The sequence below is a fragment of the Corapipo altera genome, unplaced genomic scaffold, assembly GCF_003945725.1.
Source record: "Corapipo altera isolate COAL_440 unplaced genomic scaffold, ASM394572v1 56096, whole genome shotgun sequence".
NCBI lineage: Eukaryota > Metazoa > Chordata > Aves > Passeriformes > Pipridae > Corapipo > Corapipo altera.
Genome location: NW_020889960.1, coordinates 412 through 1,862, shown reverse-complemented (window position 1 = coordinate 1,862; position 1,451 = coordinate 412). Strand labels below are relative to the sequence as shown.

Sequence of the window (1,451 nt, the reverse complement as noted above, 5' to 3'; positions counted from 1 at the left end):
GTTTTTGAGGAGGGATTTTTTGAGAAGGGAGGATTTTGGGGTTTGGGGTTTCTGCGGGGGGGGGGTGATTCGGGTTTTTTGAGTTCCCCACCTGCTGCCCCCACTGCTTCTCCAGGTCCTCCAGGTTTTTCTGGGCCAGGGCATCGTACTGGGCCCGCAGCTCCCCCAGGACCTTGCCCAGGTCCTGCGCCCGCGGCGCGTCCACCTCGACCGTCAGCGCCGAGCCCTCGACCTGCGCCCGCAGCCCCTGCACCTCCTGGGGGGACAGGGAATGGTTCATTCGGGGTCCCCAAATTAATTTGGGCCCCCCCCAGAGCCCCCCCGGGCCCACCTGGTCGTGGTCCTTGCGCATGAGGATCAGCTCCTCCCGCAGGGCCTCGATCTCCCCCTCCAGCTGCAGCCGCGTCAGGTTCGTGTCGTCCAGGACCTTGCGCAGCCCCGTGATGTCACCATCCACGGACACACGGATGGCCAGCTCGGCCTCCAGCCTGGGATTGGGATTGGGATTGGGATTGGACACAGCTCAGCGCCCGTTCACAGCTTTGTCCTCATCCTCAGCCCCGGTTTCAGCCCCATCCCCATCCCCATTCCCATCCCACCCCTGTCCCATCCCCACAGCCCCTCAATGTCCCTGTCCACAGACACCTGGATGGGCAGCTCGGCCTCCAGCCTGGAGAGGCAGAGAGATTGGGAGTGGGATTGGGATTGGGAGTGGACACAGTTCAGCGCCCGTTCACAGCCTTGTCCTCATCCTCGGCCCCGGTTCCATCCCCACTCCATCCTCTTCCTCATCCCCATCCCCACCCCTGTCCCCCCCTGTCCCATCTCCGCAGCCCCACGATGTCCCTGTCCACGGACACCCGGATGGGCAGCCCGGCCTCCAGCCTGGAGAGGGAGTGGGATTGGGATTGGGATTGGGAGTGGGATTGGACATGGCTTGAGCCCAGCTCAGCGCCCGTTCACAGCCTCATCCTCAGCCCCGGTTCCATCCCCACTCCATCCTCTTCCTCATTTCCATCCTCATTTCCATTCCCATCCCTTCATCCATCCCCATCCTCATCCTCATTTCCATCCCTGATCCATCCTCTTTCTTATTTCCATCCCTCATCCATCCCCAGCCTCATTTCCATCCTTATTTCCATTCTCATTTCCATTCCCATCCCTTTTTCCATCCCCATCTTCATTTCCATCCCCTGTCCATCTTCACCCTTGTCCTCAGACCCATTTCCATCCCCGATCCATCCTCAGCCTCATTTCCATCCCCATCCCCATTCTCCTCCCCATCCCCATTCCCATCCTCATCCTATTTCTGTTTCCCATCCCTTTATCCATCCCCAGCCTCAGCCTCATTTCCATTCCCAGCACATTCCCATCCCCATCCTCGTTCTCATCCCCGTCTCCATCTCCAATCCCAAACATCCCTGTCCCCTCCCTGTTTCCATCTCCAATCC

The 1,451-nt window shown here is 60.1% G+C and overlaps 1 protein-coding gene across 1 annotated transcript in view; it reads right to left on the bottom strand.

Moving 5' to 3' along the window:
- Positions 1-91: 91 nt before the first annotated feature.
- LOC113942327 (keratin, type I cytoskeletal 18-like) overlaps positions 92-1,451 on the bottom strand; it is a gene marked incomplete at both ends in the record, with an annotated part of 1,763 nt that continues 403 nt past the window's right edge. The window contains 2 exons of the mRNA XM_027633461.1: positions 92-256; positions 332-488. Of these exons, the coding sequence (XP_027489262.1) occupies positions 92-256; positions 332-488 (322 nt within the window). The remainder of the gene's footprint in view (positions 257-331; positions 489-1,451) is intronic.